The sequence below is a fragment of the Carettochelys insculpta genome, chromosome 25, assembly GCF_033958435.1.
Source record: "Carettochelys insculpta isolate YL-2023 chromosome 25, ASM3395843v1, whole genome shotgun sequence".
NCBI lineage: Eukaryota > Metazoa > Chordata > Testudines > Carettochelyidae > Carettochelys > Carettochelys insculpta.
Window position 1 is genome coordinate 16,342,080 of NC_134161.1, and position 19,749 is coordinate 16,361,828.

The 19,749-nt window shown below is 45.6% G+C and overlaps 1 protein-coding gene across 8 annotated transcripts in view; it reads left to right on the forward strand.

Moving 5' to 3' along the window:
* The window catches only part of FEZ1 (fasciculation and elongation protein zeta 1), a 54,298-nt gene that overhangs the window by 27,602 nt on the left and 6,947 nt on the right, over positions 1-19,749 (forward strand). For 7 of the 8 annotated variants that reach the window (XM_074977095.1, XM_074977093.1, XM_074977092.1 and 4 more), the window contains 4 exons: positions 4,899-5,067; positions 6,917-7,188; positions 14,332-14,412; positions 19,045-19,120. In XM_074977095.1, coding sequence (XP_074833196.1) covers positions 4,899-5,067; positions 6,917-7,188; positions 14,332-14,412; positions 19,045-19,120 — 598 coding nt within the window. The remainder of the gene's footprint in view (positions 1-4,898; positions 5,068-6,916; positions 7,189-14,331; positions 14,413-19,044; positions 19,121-19,749) is intronic. The other variant, XM_074977099.1, reaches the window with a different exon arrangement.

Below are 19,749 nucleotides of genomic sequence, written 5' to 3' on the forward strand. Positions count from 1 at the left end.
TCCTTTGACTTGCTAACAAAATGCAACTACTTGTAAATAAGCATCAAAGCCTGCTCATGTTCAGAGGAGGGAGGGCCAGTACAATCAGAACTGCTCTTTACTACAAGATTAGACCTGAAGTCCGAATGTGAGCAAAGTTCCCACTAACTTCAGATAGGACTTCACTGGAAGTTTTGCCAGTAGGGTCTCCAAGGATGGCACCTTTCATACAGAACATATAAGCATTTTTACCTGAATGGGTGGCAGTGAAGTTGAGTCCATCAACAATATGACAAACCTTAAAGCAGCAGGGAGTGGCTCTTTGTTGTGCTCGTGAATTTCTGTTAAGGATACAGAGGTCATTCAGAGGTAATGCTGCTCACACTGTTAAAAATGGTCTTTTCTGCAATTATTGCATTCAGCAGATCAAAGCACGATAGTCCTGATAAAGGGCTGAGAGCTGGTGACTGTCTCTTTACTGTAAGATGCTCGTGGTCTCCTTTGCATCAGGGAAGGCCAAAAGTCCTCACTGTAAGGGGGAACACTGGAAAAAACAGACTCTTCTACTGCGTGTGGACTCATGTACACTAAGCTAAAATGAACCAAATTGTAGAGGCTTGGTTTTGTGGCTAATGTGAACAAATGCGTCCTTCTTCCCCCTGGCTACTCATCTGTCAAGCAGATGGTTTTTTTTTAGTAGTGAGTCAGTTACAAGAATAACAAAGGACATGATACAGGTAGGCAAAAACTACCCAAGGGACAGGTTATTCTGCAGGTGTTTACTGTCGCGGGTTTCTGATTTTGAAACATCTGGATTAAGCAGTTTTATCGCCCCACTGGATACTGCAGTTTTTAGTATGGAGATTTCACCCTTAAAATTTGGGCCAGACCCTTCATCAGTTTTCTACTCAGCGTCCTTGTTGTTTGCAGTGTAAGTGGGCTCAGGCGGTTGCCAATCAATAAAAAGAAGCAAAAAGCTACAAGCAAAAACCTAATCAACATGTTGCATTCAGATGCCAATTGGACCGGAAATAAGCCAAATGTATGCACTTTTTAAGCAGTTTTGGCAAGGGGACTCTCACTGGGAAGGTGACTTGGTTCCTCTTGGATACTTGCAGGGGAGATAACTTCCCTTCCTTGGAAATTGCTCTATTTGCATGGTACAGAGCTAATGGAGGCTGATGTGTTTTACCCCTTCCACTTGCACAGCAATGCCCTTACCACTAGCACCCCTGAACCTTTGTGGGTCTCCACAGAAATCTGAACTGTAGGCAGATGGAAGACTTCTATACCAGGGAATAACCCACATTTCACACCCTGGAAACATTTGATGAGGTTTTAGGACAAGAAACGTAATAATAGTCTCAACAAACCCAGAATTTCTCCATGCAGTGAATGTCTTCCTATTAACTCCCACCTGTTAACTTCAGACTTGGGTACCCTGATGGCTCCGATGGCTCTGCACCCATGAGAGAGCAGCATGACAGGAAAAGTGATTGAGGTGTGAGTAGTTCAGCATGAACATTATATGCGAGCAGCAGCCAGGGTGTGTGACACTCGCTCTCTCTCTCTCCCCCTCCAAAGAGTCAGTCACACAGGTAATTCTGAGGTCTGAGTGCAGCTGACCTTTCCAGCACCACACTGAGCCTCCTGGGGTGGAGTGGGTAATCTAGGGCCAAGGGACTCAGCTGGCCACAGATGGGAATGCTGGTTCTTCCAACCTTTCCCAGGGCTTGTGGGAAGTGGCCTTCCCCTCTGAGAGTGGGATCTTAGTTTGATTCTGATCCCATTCCATCCGCATTAGGTTTTCTATCAAATCCAGGCCAACAATCTACATCACAGTCTGCCCATTTCCCAGCTATAGTTACAGCTCTGGTACTTTAGCCCAGGGGTGTCCAAAAGAAATGTAAAGATCGTCACAGTCCCCTCTTCCAGAGCTGCTGCCGCTGCCACCATGCACTTGTCCCACCAAGTGGTGGGGCACGTGCGCAGAATGGGCAAAGGGTGCGTCACATCTGCAGCTCTGGCAAGCCGCTTCACCACACCGCATCGTCCAGTTCTCCGCATGTGGCATACGCAAAGCATATTGGATACAACGGCTTTAGTCTGTTAGAATTCATGTCTGTCTTTCTCCCTCCCTCCCTCTCTGTTTTCTGATTTTTCAAATACCACCGATACCTGGAACATCCTCTGAAATGTTGGAGTTGATCAGATGCTGCTTTTAAAATCAATTGCATTACAGACAGATACACAGAAATGCTGTTGAGTGTAAGGCTTTTGCAACTGTGGCCAATTATTATTCTTAGTATTAGTCGTAAACATTTACAGTGACAGAGCCCCTCATGGTACAGTATGCTAGGTGTTGTACAAACATACAGTAAATGACTACATCAGCTCCAAAGAGCTTACAGTTCAAAAGGTAAGTGGATGAGGAAAAGTGGTTGAGGTGCTGTAGAAGCAATGGGCTGGTAAATAATATGGGACGTACAGGCCCTCAGCTGGCCAGCTGCAGAGGTCCCAGCTTTCTGCATGCCCAGCCATTGTCAGGTTGCAGTTTGCAGATGGTGTTATGGAAGAGATGAGTTTTGAGGAGTTACTTGAAGAGGGACCCAGGCAGTGGCTTTATGAAGTCTGGGAACTTTTCCCATTTGTACGGGAAGTTTAGGGCACAGCAGACATGCTTGTAGGAAGGTGGATATGAAGCAATGGAAGCTGACATCACTGTTAGTGAAGGCAGGGGTTAACCTAGCAATGTCATCACCTTTTTGTGTTTATAGTTTTATCATTAATGGTTGTTTCTGTTGGGTTTCATGAAGTGAGGCTCACTGATCTGTAGCCTCAGCTTACCTCAAACATTTTTAATATACAGGCGTCACAGTTGCTACTAAGTTGCCTATTTTGCTGTCAGCCCAATGCCATCAGTCTTCGGTTCCTGCAGATCTCAGGGCTGCAGTAACTTGCAGGTTGATTAATCATCTGTTCTTGTGAGAACTCAGTCTCTGACTCAGTTCCCAGAGAGAAGTAAGCCCAAGCCATGTATTTCCCCATCATCCCCTAATGAAGACTGATTCAAAATCATTCCGCTTGTCAGCAATTTCCTCATGCACCTTAAGTGCTCCCTTTAACTCCCAGAAGACTTGCAAGTCCACTCAGTGGTTTTGTCTTTGATAACCTTAAATCATTTTATTTTGTCTTGTTAATTTCCACAATGTGTTTCAGAGGTCAAAATATTCAAATTTAGGTGTTTTATGGTCCATCGCCTAAATAAATCCTTTTTTGGGTATGTAAATATACGGGCCATGTTAGCTGACCCTAAAGATTTTAGCTAAGTAACCCCCAGAACCACAAGGAAGGGCAAGCGTAGATGAGAAGTTAGGACCCCGAGATTGACCATATGTCAGAGCAGTGGGGACCGGCCAATGCTGTAGATCAGCCTGACTGAGAGGGTGGGCAGGCCAATGAGGGGGTCACAGCGTTGGCAGGTCCCATCCTCTGTGTGAGCTGGAATTGCCTGGGACAGACTGAATGAGGCTGAGCTAAGGAGAGAACAGGGCACCTAGCTGTACCAGCCAGAGAGAAGCAGCCGCAGCCCAGAGAGCTGATACAAGAACTGGGGCCAGAGAAGCAGCCCAGGGGGCTGGAGGCAAAGCAGGATCTGTGCTGAGGATTGTGAAGCTTGGGCTGGAGCAGGGAGATGCCCCCAGCCAAGAGGTCTTGCAAACCAGACCCAAAGCGGGGATTGTACCCCCGACTGGGTTGACACTGGAGAGAAGGGCCTAGAGCCTGATGTCCCATGGCTGCCACTAGAGTGACTGTCCAATGCATGACATCCCTGCAGCACAGGCATGGCCTGGGTGGGGGCCTGGGACTTGTGAGGAACAGTCTGCAAGCTGCCCTGACGTTCTGGAGATGCTGTTTGGAATCTCCCCTGCCACGGAGGTGACAGGTTTTCCTTTAACCTTCCAATTACTTTTCCTTTGTGAGGAATGGAGTACTGTTTAATCAACTGTATTTTCTTTGAACTGTGTGTGTGATCAGTGGGTCAGGGAAGCATTCAACATGGAGAGAGCATCTTAGAGTGAAGACAGCCCAGCCCCTGTTCTTAGTGACTACACCAAGGTTGGGGTTTGAGGCTCCCGGGAACCCTGGCCCTGGTCTTGTTGGAGTTCTGAGGGCTCTGACACACAGGAGAGTGGAAGCGAGCCCTTGAGCTCACAGAGGCCTCTGGGTCAAGGAAGTGGGAGCGGGGACTCAGATCCTTTCACTGGGATAGTGTAGATGGTTTCACCGGGATCATGTAGAAGACTGGAAAGTTCCCCTCAATAGTGGGGCCATTCCTTTACTTGCATAAATAAGTGGCTTAATTAGCAGCATACTCCTAGTTCCATGACTCTCATGGGAACATTGTTCCCTGAAGCTGGGCACATGTGTGGCTGCTCAGGAGAGGTTCAGTTGTGGACCATCTGCAGAGCGCCCACAGCCAGCAGCATGTGTTTCTACTGGTGGTGCACATAAAACTTATTTTGCCCAAGGATGTGAAAAATCCACCCATGAATGGAAAAGGTTCGAGAAAACTTTGCAGGGGGCTGTTGGGTGCTGAGCACTTCTGAAAGTTTGGATGGTTTTAGTTTGTTACAATTGGTTTCTCTATGGCTACCGTTCCATGTTCCGGGGGTATTCTGATCTGCTAGCACACCATGCGTATATGTACACAAATATTACTGATCATTGCTTATGTAGTAATATCTGAAATTAAAAAAGCAGTTAATAACTTTTGTAATTCTGGGTGCAGATGCTCCCCAGCTATTGTTCTTAAAGCGTGTTATTTACCAAGTATCAGCAATGACTTGGTGGTGGTGAATCCAGCCATCAGTCATTAAAACACCATTCAGTGACTGACATTCATGTAATTTTATCAGGTAATTGAAGAAATTGAGGAGATGATGCAGAATTCCCCAGATCCTGAAGAGGAAGAGGAGATCTTGGAGGAAGATGATGGAGGAGAAACTTCCTCTCAGGCTGATTCAATTCTTTTGCAGGAGATGCAGGTTTTGACACAAACCTTTAACAACAATTGGTCCTATGAAGGTGAGGCCATGTGGGAAGGGCAAAGGGGGACTTCAGGTTGGGGCTTAGGAAGTTTGAGATTGTTCAGGTGTTTGCTAGGGTTCTATTTAGATCTTGGACATGGGGGTATTGTAGCACCAGGTATAGTGAGTCTTGTTTAAATAAATACCTCTCATCCATCTGACATGGACTTCCCCCTATAATTCTGTTGTCTAATGTGCTAGAGCGATTGGCTAGGATACGGTTTGGTTACTAGATCACTATGGTAAAGAGGACGCAAAAGAGCATAGACAAAAGTCCTCTCTCAACTCCCACTTAAAAAAACAAGAACAACCCCTTTTTGGGGTATTACCATTTTATTCATCTGTGAAAAGAGATGAAACTTATTCACAGGGGAATTGTAAGAGTTCATGAGTGATTATAAAACACTTTGAGGTCTTCAGATACACGCCTCCTGAAGTAAACTACCAAAATAGACTCCCAGTAGACTACTGGATGCCCCTGCATTGCTTGGCCCTTTAGCTGAAGTAATATTTTGAAAATAAATGAAGAATAGACATGTTTTTTTCAAGACTGAAGAAAAGCGAAGACTGGAGTGAGGGTTCGCGGGGGAGTAGGGGCAGGGGTGAGAGGCTTAGGGCAGAGGGTTGGTGGGGGCTCAAGGCAGGGGGTGGGCATGCAGGCAGGAGTCATGGCAGGTGAGAGGTGCAGAAGTTAGGGCAAGGGTCTCAGGATGGAGCTGCAGGTGGGGGGCAGCACCTTGGGGACAGCCCCCAGCCTGCAGCTGCCCACCCAATCCTACAGCCTCTTGGGGATGGGGTAGTGCTCCAGCTGGTCACCCCCCATTTTAGTCTCAGGGGCAAAGCTCTGGGTGCTACCCCCAGCCTCTGGTGACTCCCTCCATCCTGCAGCCCCAGGTTCTCCAGGGGCTGGCCAGTCTCCAGAGGCTGCCCCCACCTCCAGTGCATCCTGCAGCCTGCAGCCTCTCTGGGGTCTGGTGCAAGGCTCTAGGGACTGCCTCCAGTGCCCCTCATTACACCTTCAGGCTGTGAGGAGGGAGGCTCCTGCAGGTGCCCCAGCCTCCAGCGGGTTCCCCTTCCCCTGCAGCCTTCAGGCTGCCTGGGTGTGGGCAGGGTCCAGGCAGTTGCCCCGCTCCAGCTGCCCCTCATGGCCTGTAGACTGTCGGGTTGGGGCACAGTTCCAGAGGCTGCGCCCGACCTTCAGCATCCCCGCCCATGGCTTGCAGGCTGTCTGGGAGCTGTCCCCCATCCAGTAGCCCCTTCTGTGGCCTATAGGCTCTCCAGCAGGGGGTCACGACAGACTTTAGGCTTGGGGCAAGGGATGTATCCTGGTATTTGTGGCAGGCCAGGTGGGTGAGCCCCAGCCCTGCTGGCCCCTCCCTTCGTGGTGCAGCTGCGCCCCCCGCCCCCCCCCCCCGTGGCCACTGTCTGTCTGGCGTTCCTCCTCTCTGTGTCTCTCCTTTTATCTCCCTCCTCCTTCTGCCCCCTCCCTTTCCATGTTTTAGGAAATCCTGGGATTGCAAGCATTTCCCTCTTTCCAGGCACAACCAAACCCAGACCCTGGTTTAAGTTAGGGTAAGAGGAAGCTGCATGTCAAATTTTGTGGTCATAGTTCTTACAGTTTAAGAGGATTTCTTGAACAAATGGTAGCACCGACAGACAGATGGGCTCTAAAAGCTAAGTTGATAGACTTAATGTAGCAGTTCATTTAAACATCTAGGCTTAAGAATTCCATGCCTCTCTGTTACAGACTTTTCCAACATTGCACTCACAAGACACAGTCTCTGGCCAGTATTACTTATTTGCAGCCAATATTTTTAAGTGGATTTGTATCTCTTCTGATTGTGAAGGTTTGGAACAGATGTCAGTGGCTGAGTTGGCTGAGCTGCTGGATCACGTGGAGGGTGCCATCCGTGACTACTCAGAAGAGCTGGTGCAGCAGCTAGCTCGTCGAGATGAGCTGGAGTTTGAGAAAGAGGTGAAGAACTCTTTCATCACAGTGCTGATTGAGGTCCAGAACAAGCAAAAAGAGCACAGAGAGCTGATGAAAAGGAGGAGAAAAGAGAAAGGACTGAGTCTGCAGGGCAGCCGAATAGAAAGGGGAACCCAGATGCCTCTCAAGGTATGTGAGAAATCCCCACATGCAGCAAGACATTGCAGAGACGGGAGGGAGCAAACACACCAATTCAGGAGAGCAGGGGCAGCTGTCCCTTTGAAGAGCTAGCATGATATACAGGCTCAGGATAGTAATCGTCAGCTATTGTTTGCAGGATTTTTAAATAGATATGTGTATGGATTTCAAGTAAAAACAACCTTCCCTGCATTGCAATGGAGGCCAAAACAGAGAGCAACTCAGCCTTAATGCTGCCTGCTAAAATGATTTCCCCCCGTGTGGTTTTCGTATATGGAAGCCAGATTTTCAAAGACTTTTCTGTCTACAGTTACCAGTAACCCAAGGTACGCAGAATAAAAGTATGCTGCATCCAGTGTTCTTCAGGTGTCTGAAGACCCAGCATGAATACCTCTGCTTTGCAGGGTCAGTCTGCACTACAAAGTTCGGTGGGCATAAGTCACCTGGTGCTGACCTCTTTGTGCATGTGTCTACCCTCACATTTGTGTCCGGCAGACATGAGTGCCCACTGATGGTGATGCAACAACCCTCCGTCCAGGAGAAACGAGTCATTATTGCCATACTATGATCAACGTAGTGTGAGCATAGATTAGTGCAGAAGTGAGAGAACTTTTTCCATCAGGCCCCAATTTTTGTCCCTGCAGTTAGCAGGACCCCCCAACCTGTCTAATATAATTGAAACTGATAAAAATGTTTGTTATGTTCTTATGAAAAAACAAACAAAAGCCTTCAGCATGTGTAAGAAAATAAGTACGCAGAATGTAAAACCATTATTAATCGGTATAGATATGTGATACACGTACATAAAACCAGTAACGTGTTTCAGCGTTTTTCATGAGATGGATGAGCCTGACACCCTGCAGCTGATCAGGCTGTGCCCCCCATGTGAAATTTCATGCCTCCCATCCTGAGGGCGCCTGTCCCACACTTTGTGCATGATCTGTGTGTGTCAGCTGTAACAGACCTCCAGCAGCTGTCCCACAATGCCTGCTACTGACCACTCTGTCCCAGTTGCAAACTTCTTGGACCAGACGTCACAGATAGCTGAAGCTGCCCCTCCTTTAAAATACCCTTTATATTTATGAAAGGTTGATTGCCTGGCTTGGCAAGCAAACATGGCGGCTCTTCCTTGTGTGCTGCTGCCCAGTCAGCCAAACCAGCTATATGCTGCCAGCGGGTGCCTGCCTGTGGTAGACAGAAGGTACTGAATCATCTGGGCCTGTGAAGCAAAGGAGACTGTGCAGGCCCGGTGACAGAGTACTCACAGGAGCATGGATGTCTGTGAACAGCTTGCACAGGGATGCAGGCAAACGTGTAACAGAGACCAGACGTCATGCTTTGGAGGCGTTCTGCAGGAGCAGGGAGGCCAACGCTCCCTGAGCCACAGACCAGCCACTGTTCCGACAAGCTGCATGCCATACTTCCCAGAGACCTCACCAGCACCCAGCAGCCCACCACAGATCCAAGACACAGACCCCTGCTTTGAACAGCGAGGAGGAGGAGGAGGAGGGATAGCTAATGGAGGCCAGGACCAATTTGAGACTCCACCGTACTCCAGCTAATCCATCAGCCAAGCATGGAAGAGTCCATTCCTGGGAAAGGAAACTCGGGTAAGAGTGTGCATTTTCTCACATTTCACTATAAAGCTGATGCTGGGCCCTCCCGAAGTTACCAAAGATGTGTATCAGCTTCCCATGGTCTTACGCAAACCAGAAGAGGTAGCAGTACAACAAGCAGAAGCAGAGTTGTTATTCGTTCCTAGTGGGGGCTATGCAAAGCTGTGGCTAACATACATAGGAATGACCCTTCTGTCTTCCTGAGAGGTAACAAAGAGGCTTTCATGTGCATACTCCGCAGCTCTCTCACCAGGCTTCTAGGGAGGGCTGCTTTCTTTCTTCCTCGGTGATAGGACACTATCCCATGCCACTCTGAGATAAGGTCAGCTGGCACCATAGCAGTAAACTAGTGCCATAGGGGCCCAGGTGCTTTTAGGACTCTAACAGCAGTTGTGTTCTTTGTACCTTTGTTACCCTCAGAACTGTGAGTTCAGCTAAAATCACCCCTGCCTGAGGACAATAGGAATGTAAATAAGGTGTGAAAACAGTAACCGTGTCACCAGTTAAAGTTCTGTCAGTGACGCAGGTAAACATTTAGCTGGGGAAATAGGAATGCGGGGGGCGCTACAGCACTCCCGTGTTCTATGCTGGGATCCTCTCTCCTGGCCCTGCACACCCAGGCATCGCTGTTGCTGGGTTTGAGTGCCTGGGGTCCCAGCTTGTCAGCCCTGTGTGCCCAGGGTCCTGACTGTCACCTGTGTATGCCCACCGTCCTTGCACATGCTCACCCAGCATCCTGGGGGTCCATTTCTATGCACATTCCCAACTTTCCATTGACCTCAGCTGCAGCCCATGGTCCCAATATTATGGCTTGCCTAGGGTCTCAGCTGCTGCCCATGGCCCTAGTATCCTGACTTGACTAGGGTTCTGTCTTCAGCCTGTGGTCCCAGCATCTTGGCTTGTCCAGAGTCCAGTTGTGGCCCCCGGTCCCAGCATCTCATCTTTCCCAGGCTTCTGGCTGCAGTCTGTGGTCCCAGCATCTCAGCCTGTCCAGGGTCCTTGTTGCTGGCCCCACAGCAGACTAGCAGCTGGGACCCTAGATGAGGTTAATCATTAATGGAAACTAATAAACATCTAGTTTGTTGGCTAATCTGTTAATCAATCGTGCTTTTACATCTCTAGTGGAGATGTTGCCAATATTCAGCGCCAATGACCTATACTCATACTTACGAAGTATGAGTCAAATTGGATCAAATTGTTTCAGCAGCTGAAAATGTCAATGCCCTCCTGCTTCTCCCTTCTCCCCGCACCCATCACATGGCCACTTCCAGAAGGTACTTCCCCTGGCTGGGCCAGAGAGCTGGCTGAGGGCTAGACACATAATGAACAGCTGAAATGCCAAGATATGTCTTATGTTTTATGGGCATCAGGGAAGGCAGTTTTGAATGTTGTATTTCACTTGTTGTGACTGTAAATTCAGTGGCACATGTCTGCTTTACCTACAGCTGCTCCTGTTAAGAGGCACTCTCTTCTTATAATCCTGGGACACCTGATTCTGCTATGAAGCAAAAGGTGCTGAACTGGAATGCTGACAAAGGGCGTGACTGGCCAATGGCAGATGGCATGGAGAGGGAGAAAGACCCAAGAATCTTATCAGGAAAAGGAGAGGGAGATGCACATAGACATACTGGGGATTCTCAGGGACCAAACACAAATGCTACCTACTCTAGTTGACTTAGTGATCCAACGAATGATGGATATGCCATCCTTTGCAGTCCCTGGAAAAAACTATAGAGTGGCATCTCCCTACACTCTGTGCCTTGCCACCACGGGGAATACATGTACCCCATCAATTCACACCACCATACAGTAACAACATCTGTCACTTTACAAACAACGCTGACATACAAAAGGCACTCTTGCTGTATGGATGGCATTTGTGCACTGAAATGGACTCCTCCCCACCATTGTTTTTAAATTTACAGTTCTGTTACATTAAGGTATGTTTGAAGTTTGTATTTTCCTGTCCTTTCTGAGCTGCACAGTTTTCACTGCTTTCACCAGTCAATAAAATTCTATTTTGGAAGATAAATTCATCTTTACTAGTTCTTCACACGTAACACAGAATGTACAGAAGCACTCAAAACACCCCAGCCACTCACAGGCGGACTCAAATCTGGGACCACTGGAGCTCAGTGCAGGAGCTGCAACAAAATGAGCTAAAAGCCAGCTGCCTCTCAGTTAAGGCTGCATAGGAGATTGATTCTTTCTCTGTGTAAGTGATTTAGGTGCCACTATACAGGACAGTGAAACACACCTCGGTGTGGGTTGCATATGGCACCCACTAACTCCAATTCAAGAAAATGCCCAGTCCTAGGGGTAAACGTGCAGGAAGCACTGACTAATTCATGGTTTCAGTGAAAGCCAGCATAATGTTATAAATGGACAGCCAAACCCAAGAATTCATAGGCTTATAAGAAAACAGTGTTAAATGCATAAACATACACCATGAACTGTACCATTCCTGTAGCATGTTAAAGATTAACTATTTTATTTATTAGGTAATGAGATGCCATGGGTAAAACTCCACCATGGCTGGTCCCAAGCCTGGAAGAGAGAGGAGGAGGGTTGGGCATAGGACTAGCACCCCCACCCTGTAAAACAATCCCAACTACGGAAATGTTGATGACAGTTCAACAGATTCCACTCCTGGGAGAACAAGGGCCCTCATCTCGAGGGAGCATGACGTGCTGTAATGAAAGCTGGAAGGAAGCTACCATGCCGACCACCCTTTTATCAACCAGCAAAACCCTGATCATCGGAACATGGCACATCAGAACAATGTATGAAACAGGAAAGACAGCACAAGTGGCTGCAGAAATGCGACACTATAAGCTTGCAGTGCTTGGTCTCAGTGAGACCAGATGGCTATAGTCAGGACAACTGAGACTGCCAACAGGAGAGATGCTGCTGCACTCAGGCATGAAGCCGACAATGCTCTACATACAGAAGGTGTGACACTTAAGTTATCAAAAGAAGTGCAGAAGGCATTGATTGGATGGGGAGCCCATGGACCAAGAGTGATAACAGCCTCGTTCAGAGCTAAAAAGGAGAGCAAAATGAACATCATCCACTGCTACGCACCACCAAATGATAACAGTAGAGAAGCAAAAGGCGACTTCTACGATAGACTGCAAGTTGTAGTTCCGTGTTCCGATCAGGGTTTTCCTGATTGATAAAAGGGTGGTCGGCATTGTAGCTTCCTTCCAGCTTTCATTACAGCAAGTCATATTCCCTCGAGGTGAGGGCCCTTTTTCTCTCGGGAGTGGAATCTGCTGAACTGTCATCAATGTTTCTGTAGCTGGGATTGTTTTACAGGGTGGGGTGCTAAAAAAAAGTCCAGACGTTTATCAGTAACTGCCTCTGTAAAATCCTCTGGATCCACTGGCCATACATCAACAACAACAACCAAGACCTGTGGCAACTGAATCACCAACATGCTGCTGAAGAAGAAATCAGGAATAGAAGATGGCAATGGATTGGACGTACCCTTAGAAAACCAACCACCATCACCACATGACAAGCCATAAGTTGGAACCCACAAGGAAAAAGGAAAAGAGGGTGCCCAAGAAACACCTGAAGGCAGACACTAAAAAGATGAAATAAACCTGGGCAGAACTGGAAAAGGTTGCCCAGGCCAGGGGATGCTGGAGTATGGTTGTCAATGGCCTATGCTCCAAGATGCAGGAGTCGAAGTGGCTTACTACTATTACTACGTCCATGGTTGATTGATTCATTCATCTTATGAAGTGGGTCTTACCCAGGAAAGCTCATTACCAAATAAATAAAATTGTTTGTCTTTAAGGTGCTACAGGACTGCTTGTTATGGTGTTTTTTTTTTTTTAAAGCTACAGACTAACATGGCTACCCCTCTGAGACCATGCACGATTCCTAACAGTCCACGAACCTTTGGGACCAAAGCACAGTCCAGCACAGTACCTTAATGTAGCTGATCTTTAAAGAACACTTTCAAAGTCTCCTGCAGCTGCATAGCTCCACGTTGGGCTCTTGCAATCAACCTTGTCTCTGGCTGTTCAGACTCTGCTCTCCATCCGAGTGGCAACTTTTCTCCCTTTGACTCATACATATTATGCATCAAAGTGCACAGCTTGTGTGCATTCCTCTCACTTCTGGCTGGTGAGGGATGAGGTCAGGGAGTAAGTGATGCAAGTTGTGTATTTTCTTCATTCACTGATAGCGAGGGGAAGGGAAGAACAGCGGGCAGTTTGTCAGTCTGAGGCGCTGTAGTCCCTCCAGCTCTCTCTAAATAGTGCCTTTGTCATGCTAGGGCAGGAGACTACCGGCTGCTATAACAATTTAGATTTATTTCTGATTGAGACCCAGTCTTGTGGGTAAACAATGCCAATATCCATTCACTCTACCAAAGTCACATTCAACTTTTATTCTGCATCTGCTGAGATGGTAGATGAATCTTTTCTTCGTGCTTACAAGGTGGTCTTCCTGGGCTGGAGAGCTTGGTCCCCTATAATCACTACTGGCAATTCAGCATCACCAATGGTAACCTGCTGATTGAACCGAAAGTCCCTCTTTGTAACTCTTTGAGCAGTTCTGTATTCCTAAAGATGAGCGCGTCATGCACCATCCCTGAACAACTCATACAGATATCAGTGAAACATCCCTGGGAATCCACCAAGGCTTGCATAAGCAAAAGAAAGAGACCTTTCTGTTGATATGCACTATAGGAAGGAAATCTGGTGTTAAAATAGGGATACTGAGTAAATGTGATGTTTATGAGCAACTGACTCAGGTGAAAGAAATGGGTGTGCCGTGAAATTGTTTGTCTCATCGAAGCGTGCCGGGTTACTGTAAAGATGGGAACCACTGGCTTGTGTCATGTTAGCAAGCGGAGGAGGACGTGGTGCTGCCTGCCTTACAGCTTTCGGTCCAGCCGGCAGAATACTCAGCTGTCATGTGGAAGATGCAGATTCAATTGCTTTGTCTTTGCCAGAACAGAAGGGTTGTAGCAGGGAGTCTCCTGTTCTTGAAGCAAGTGATGGGATATTTTGCCGTGGTGCTTCCTCAGGCTCTGCTGCTGGAGCTGTTGTGTTGTAGAACTGTTAAGGAATCAGACTGGATACAGGGTCTCCCATCTGCCAGGCAGAGCAAGCATGGGGAAGGATGAAACCAATGGATTAGAAAATTGTTCTCACCCTCTCTCTCTTTCTGTCTCTGGCCCAGGAGATAACAGTTTGTTAGGAACAAAATTGGAAAATGTGTAAACATCAAAAGAAGGGGGGGTAAAATAATAGATAAGTTGGATGATAGACACACAAAGAGTTGTTGGATGATGCTAAGGCCACTATGTTCTGATGTAGCCGCTTCTCAGATGACACTGGAAAGAACAGCATTCTGTTACGGAGAAATAAACACTGATTTTTTTTGCGAGGGCACTTATTAGAATTGATAAAATGTTCTATACTTTGCATGCTAGCGTAGGCAATATCTCTGCCTACTCTTTTAGCACTGCATAAATCAGATGGTTTTCTCATCTATGCAGCGATTCAGCATGGAAGGAATCTCTAATATCTTGCAGACTGGTATTCGGCAGACATTTGGAAACTCAGCAACTGATAAACAGGTATGTGCAAAGTTCTCTTTGTATATCATGTACTCACAGGAGTGGATATGTGTCATTTCCTCCAAATAAAAAAAAATCTGCTGCTTCATTTGAAGGAGAGAGCTAGATTTTTAACAGAGTTTGATGATATTAAGCCAACTGATTTAGAAATATTTTTGCAAACAAAAATGCTGAATTTGGGTTGTGGTGACTTTTGAGCTCATGGTTTCCATTTTTCTTAAGTAGTTAGGTGCTGCTTGGTGTTCCAGAAGATGTGTGCAAATTCTAAAATTTGCACATCATTCATGAATGATTGTCATCTGAAGGCATGTCAGAAAGTCTGATTAATTTTTCAGTAGGCATTAGTCATTCTTCTTTTTAAAAAGATTCAGTTGTCCAATTACAAAGGAGAAACAATACTGTGTGATTTAGATGACCAACCCACAAAACAAAGGCCAATAGTTGAAACAAATAGTTTGCAGTTAGTTAGTAGTCTGAAAATAATTCGTCCAGAGTATCCCTTGCATGTTTCAGAGAGGCGATACCAGTGGTGTCATGGCATATACGAGAGAAGGCATTGCTACCGTCTCCTGGTGTATTTGGGACAGGGTGTTCTGGTGAGGCCTCCTCCAGCCCTGCTCAGCCTGCCTGCGATCAATCCCTGCTCCCTGGCTCTTCCTGCAGGTGCAGCCTGGCGTTAACATGTCTACCAGGCTCCTTGAGCCCCTTCCAGGTCTGTGATGGCGTGGGCACCCCCCATCACGCCTCAGAGGCAGAACAAAAGAAGTCTCAGATCACAGGAGACAGTGTTGGTAGAAGCTGTGATAGTGAGGCCTACTCTAGGAGCCTCACTTTGCTTTTCACCCTCCAATTCCCTTTCTGCAAGTACACCCCAAAAAAGAGCAATGATTGGAAGAGCTCACCCTCTCATTATTTTGCCCGTGCATCAGGGTTGACATATGACATACTAATTTTGGTTCATCAATTTCTGATGCTGAATTTTTGATTTTTACCAACCACAATCTTACATAGTCCATACCAATAGGCCCTTTTTGTGTAGAGAAACTCATTTTTCTTTTTGTACATTTTCCATCAACATTTGATGATATAGATTATTAAGAACATAAAACATATTTGGACATTTTATTATTTTTCACATAATCTGTTGAGTTAATAATTAGAGTACATTTGTAGGCTCAATAATCACAACAAAATCCCTTTGTTTGATGAGCCAATTCTGCCTAGGATTGAACATTTGTTCATAGAATTGCAATAACGAAGAAAAATAATTAAGTTGATAGGAATAAGGAAAATACAAAGGCCCTTGGTTATATTTAAAAGTTTGCAAATTCCTTTCCTCAAAATTGGGGTTTATAAATTTTACTTAATTAGATGTTGTCAGAATTGTAGTATACTGGTGTCCTGCGCCTGTTCCTCATTTTAAAACATCTTTATGGTACAGCCTATTTTAACTAATGGAGGAAAATTAAAAATCTTCCCATGACTCTGACTCAATTTTTGAAAGTGTTTTTTAAATGTAGGGCTGATCTATACTTACCTGACAATCGACTGCGGGAATATCAATCTTCTGGAGTTCAATTTTGCTGTGTCTCTTAAGATGTGACAAAATCAACCTCTCTGAGCTCGGCCGTCAACCCCTGTGCTCGACATTATTGCGTGGAATAAGGGACATCAACACAAGACTTCCGAGCCCTGGACTACGCTAGATAAGAAAGTCGATTCTGATATGTCAGAATTAGAATTGTGTATTGGAAATCTACTTTCTTCTCTAATTTACATCTAGTCGTCGTTTAAGTAGCTACAGTAATTATAGCATGAGCATAAACAGGCTTTTGGTAATTGGAGGCACAAGGCCAAAATGCATGCACTCTGTGCTTGCGTAGCATCCTATTTACTGCATGCCACAATATGGATTATCTAAGTACTAAGCTGATCCTGAATTTTTTGGAAGAACCCAATTGAGGCCAGAAAGATTGCCTGTTAGGTGTTAGTAAAACTCTATATGACATGCCCTTCAATGCGCTGCTTGTCCAGAGCTCATGTTTACACTGTGGGTGATACGGCAGTGGAGCTGTAATTAGAGAAGCTTCCTACAGAGACAATAGTATAGCCATGTATACACTGCTCTCAGGATGAATTTTTCACGTCCCTGGGCATTGTAATTGTGTCAGACTAACTGGTAAGTGTGGGCCAGGCATCAGTTGAGGAAAAGACTCCCACTGGCTTCAGTGAGCTGTGGGTAAACCTTAACATTGTACTGTACAAAGAGCCTTCTGTGCACCCAGAGTAACAGAAAAAACCTAACCACAAAAATAGCTGCTCCACTCACCCCAAAACAAAAGAGCTGCAGTTCAGAAGCTATGTTCTGTGTACCAGCAGTGCTCTGGAGAGAGGTGGATGGTCACAGATGGCTTGATTCTGTGTCAGTAAAGTCAGGGGAAGCTTAGTTATTGACCTAGCTGGGAACAGGATGAGGCACATAGTGCTGGCTTTTTGGCTTTTTTCTCTTTGCAAGATTGCTTTAGAAGAGAGCTAAAAATGCACTACATACCTTCCTCATATTACATACGCAATTTTGTAACCTTCGCTGAGAAGTTACATAATGGCAAATATAAGGGAAAATGGGTCCCTGCACTTGGGAATGTAAAAGGAGGTTTCAGTTTCTGTCAAGAAATAGTTCACACCATGAAAAAGATTGAGGGTTCAAAAGTAAATTCAAACAAATTATTTCTTTGTGTGAAAGATCACATTCATAGACTCATAGAACAATAGAGCTGGAAGAGACCTAAAAAAGCCATTGAGTCCAGCCCCCTGCTCTAAGCAGGACCAAACCCATCAGATCAGCCCCGCCAGGGCTTTGTCGAACTGTCTGACCTGTGGAGCAATCTAAACCTCTCCAAATTCAATGATACCCTAAAACCTAAAGGCAGGAGAAATACAGAATCAGTGATCATAAACTGAGGCAGAAAATAACAGTAACAAATTACAGTCATAAAACTGAGACAGGAAGAAATGTGCAGTCTGTGTGAGAGTGACACCATCAGCTGCAGCACCCAAAACTTAAATGCGAGTGACACGTTGTCTACATAGGGACATCAGCTAAAGTTATCCAAACTGAAGCCCCTTTAATTCTGAATAGTAGTGTCTACATGGGGCTTAATGTGGCTTAACTAATCCACTTCAGATTCACAACTTTTTAGATAATTTGAATTAATTTCCTGGATGTCCCTGTACAGAAAAGGCCTAAGAAAAATGTTTCTTTACATATTGAGAAGTAAATAAAATCTTTCCGTTAGGAAGTGAGTGGGAAAACTCTGCAAAATCTCAGGGGAAAGGAAAGATGCAGTACAGATAGTTTCACTCGCTGTTGATTAGCCAGTCAGTTGAACTAGAAATGGCCTACGGTCTTAGAATAAAACCATGCACACAATTAAAAGCCCTATTTTGGCAGGAACTTGGAACCAAATTGTGGCTAAAACTCGCAGTAACGAATAAAGCTGTGGGAATAATTGCTTTTTCAATTCACTGGCGGTACCAAAATAATAATAATAAAAAAAAAAAATTGTTGCAGGTTGACCCAATAGTGAAATTGTTCTGAATTTTCAGCCAGTTGCTTTGGAAGTTTTGTTTATTCTGCAGTGAAACATTTCAACTTGATTTTGACTAGTTAAAAACATTTTTAAATGCAATTGCAAGCAATTTTGAAATGAAAAGTTTTTAATTGAAAAATTGAACTGTCTTGTGGCAAGATATCTAATTAAATATTTTGACTTCTTTGAGAACGGGTGAGGTCAGCTGAAGCAATTTGACAAACCTGAATTTTCAAATGCTTCAGTCAACTCATAGCTGCATTTTTCAGAAGAGAAAAAACCCAGCTTTGGTCACAATATTTCACGCAAGTGGGGGGTGTGAGGGTTTTATTCCCCTGCTTAGTTTGTGTGTGTTCCCTGCTGTGCTGTAGAAACATGAAGTGTGTGCCTCAGTTTCCCATCAGTGCACAGTGGGGAGGGGAGTTTCGGTGTGATGACGTCTCACCTGTAGGCAATGGCCCTCCCTGCTCTTTGTAACCCAGGCAACCAGGTGACCCCTTTCTTCCCTGGGAAACAGGCCAAAGGCAGGAGGAGGGGCCCGGCTTCGGGTGTCTCTCTGGGCTCCTCTCCCCAAGATGGATTGTACTGACAGGTTCTGGTGTCTGTGCTGACAAGTCTGTTCTACACTGTGTCCCTGTCATCCCATAACCCCCCGTTCTCCCTGCTGGGTGAGAGGCACTTCTGCCTGAGTATGGGGTCCAGGGTGTGGGGACCCCACACTCAAAGGGGATGGGTGGAATCAGAATTTTTTGGAAGGACTCCCTTGAGGGAGCTATTGTCTACCTTTGGCATACCCAAAGGGAGTTCTGTCCTTGTCACTCTTTGGCACTAGTTGGATAGCTTGTCATAGCAATGTATGTATTATTATTGAATTGTAAATTATAATCTCCTTGCACTAGCCTCTTTACTTAGTAGAGGATTTGCTTGATTCCTTTTCTTTCCTATCTCAGCTGATCCTGTAAGCAATCTGGTTTCATGTTTCCATCACATTCACTTGCCTTGCAATGGTGAGAGAATAATGGTATGTGCTGTTGCTTTCTAGTATTTGAACACGGTTATCCCGTACAAGAAGAAAGGGTCACCTCCATCAGTTGAAGACCTGCAGATGCTGACAAACAGTAAGTTCCTGGGTTTGTGTACATCTTTGTCATTTTAGGATATAATTTTAGGATCTTCCAGTGACAGGGCCATGTGGGCGGAGTCAGACTTGTGCAATTCAGCAAGGTATTTGGGCATTCAATCATTATGACTCACTACTGAGCTTGACTCCAAACTGGAAATCAGAAATCCCAGCAGCTCTGAGGTTGAAGCTCTGTGTGATGAAGTGCATACATTTGATGGCAACCATGTGCAGAGAGTTTCATTTGTGAGCTCATATGGTCTGAGATATTGGTCAAAACAGGAAAAGACAAGAAAGGCTGGATTATTTTGAAACAGCTCAGGGAGTGGGTATTTTTCAAATTCCTACAAACAAATAACATTCTTGTTTCTTAATGTTCTGATTTCAAAATACTACATATTTATTTACTGGCAATCAATTTCCAGCTTTCTGTACTGGAAAGTCAGCATGCATAAAAACATTTTGTAGGTTAAAGTGTATTTCATAAACATCCAAAGTCTGTCTATTATTTAATGAATTTATCCCCTAACTCTGACTTGAAACAGAAGAGAAAAGGCTGATGTGTTGTGACAAGCCTGGTGCAATCTGGGAAACTCCTCAGGCTCCTTTTGTGTTTCCATGGCAACC